Source organism: Pygoscelis adeliae, unplaced genomic scaffold, assembly GCF_000699105.1.
Source record: "Pygoscelis adeliae isolate BGI_AS28 unplaced genomic scaffold, ASM69910v1 Scaffold14, whole genome shotgun sequence".
Classification (NCBI taxonomy): Eukaryota; Metazoa; Chordata; class Aves; order Sphenisciformes; family Spheniscidae; genus Pygoscelis; species Pygoscelis adeliae.
This window is the reverse complement of record NW_008825109.1, coordinates 17,546,373-17,548,190: the sequence shown is the minus strand read 5'-3', so window position 1 is coordinate 17,548,190 and position 1,818 is coordinate 17,546,373. Positions and strand designations below refer to the sequence as shown.

Genomic DNA, 1,818 nt, shown 5'->3' with positions numbered 1-1,818 from the left:
TGCCTGCCTTGCCTGCCTGCCCTGCATGCCTGCCTGCCCTGCCTGCCCTGCCTGCCTGCCCTGCCTGCCTTGCCTGCCTGTTCACAGCAGCGCACCGCGCAGGTAGGGGAAAAGCGAGGCAACTGCCGAGCCCTTTGCGAAAACACGTTCTTGGACGTTCTACAAAGGGCAGGAAAACCGTCGTCTTCATCACGGGTCTGTTTAGGAGAACGGTACGAAAACGTAAGCCTTTCCGCCAGAGCACGGTTTGAAACCTGGGAGAGGAACCCCGGGACACCCTGCGAGAAAAAAAATTTATAGGCGAGTGCCACCTGGTGGAACATCGGGAAGACTTGTCACGCCAAAAAAGGCTGTTTTAAGGTGGTCGGGACCTTTTCCACTCAGAGATTTTTAAAGCAAAAGCTAACAGTAAAATACTACCGCAAAGGTGCAGCTGGCAGCTGGGTGGACGTGCCCTGGGCGGACGTGTCCTGGGCGGACGTGTCCTGGGTGGACACCGAAGTGGCCTAGCTCTGGTCCCTGCCGATCTATGCGTTACACCAATCATGCTGACAGACTGGGAGGTTTTCTTAATTAACGTCTTTGCAAGCGTAACTATCTTGAACGAACGTAAGTTCAAAAATAAACTATAAAAATGCTTCCCTTTCAATTCCGTGTTTTATATACCGTATCTTTAGTAATTAGTAATTCCCTAAATAGTCAAAACACGTAAACCGCTAGGTACGTATCATACGCCACACAAAATTCAGAGTACGAACAAACCGTACCTTCGTTGTGAGTTTTCTATCCTAGGAAAAGCATGACAGAGTTGGGTATGCGTTACCAGATCTCAAAGATAAGGCTAGAGATTGGCACGCATCTCCGACTCGAGCGAAAAATTAGGCCTCTGTTGTAACTGAATGGATATTTCCGCCCCTGACTTGCTGACGGGCAGCAGTCGCAGCCTCTCAAAGCCAAGACTCTGCTCAAGAAGTCCAGCATTTCCTGCTGTATACCAAGGAAAATCCCTCACTTGAGGCCCAGTTCTGGTTTTGCTCATCACTATGTTGCACAACAGCACTTTTGTGGAATAAGTAACTGGAAAATTGGGTTCATCTTTTCAGACTTTTTTTGCACAACTTCAAAAAAAGTGTGTTTCTAAGCTTGTATGGTTTACAGAACACCATGGGAAAGAAATGTATTACTGGAACGTAGCAGGGAATCAGACTGTGCGATTGACACAGAAGCGTGGCTCCAAGTTTATCTGACATGGTTTAAATTGGAAGGAAAACCCTTCGGTTTAGGTTTAGTGGCATAAATGGGACACTCCATCCTAAGAGAACAGTGGATACAGAGAATTTTAGAAATGTTCGCTGTGTCACAAGGATGACACACTTTGCTACTTCTGTTTTCAGCCTCTGAGTTTTACGCTTGTGTAAAACGCAGTGTCGCCTGACACTGAAGCATCTTTTTTTTAATTTGGAAGTCCGGGAGTTGTCACCAACAGGTACCCTGCTTCGGTTTTCGTTCACGCGTTTGCTCGCCACTTCTTCGCCCTCATCCTCCAAAAAGGCCTCAACAGGAAGGCAGCGTTACTCGGGCTGCGCACATCGCATGCGTGTTGCATATAAAGATTCAAAAGGATTAGCCGTACCACTACGGTTGGTTATGGCTTCGAAGGAAAATATTGGCTGCACCTACGTAAATGTCTCTGTTTAAGTGATTGAAAAGGAACCATTTCCCAGAAGTACAGGTGCACCGCTGGCTGTAGCTATCAGGATTAGCCGGCAAAGGGCAAGAATTGCTTTCAGAAAAAAAAAAAAAAAAAAAAAAAAAGAG

At 46.9% G+C, this 1,818-nt stretch overlaps 1 protein-coding gene across 1 annotated transcript in view; it reads left to right on the top strand.

The window, feature by feature from the left end:
• The window catches only part of ADAMTS1 (ADAM metallopeptidase with thrombospondin type 1 motif, 1), a 24,904-nt gene that overhangs the window by 13,325 nt on the left and 9,761 nt on the right, over nucleotides 1-1,818 (top strand). Inside the window, exons 4-5 of the mRNA XM_009327898.1 lie at nucleotides 168-245; nucleotides 1,426-1,640. Of these exons, the coding sequence (XP_009326173.1) occupies nucleotides 168-245; nucleotides 1,426-1,640 (293 nt within the window). The remainder of the gene's footprint in view (nucleotides 1-167; nucleotides 246-1,425; nucleotides 1,641-1,818) is intronic.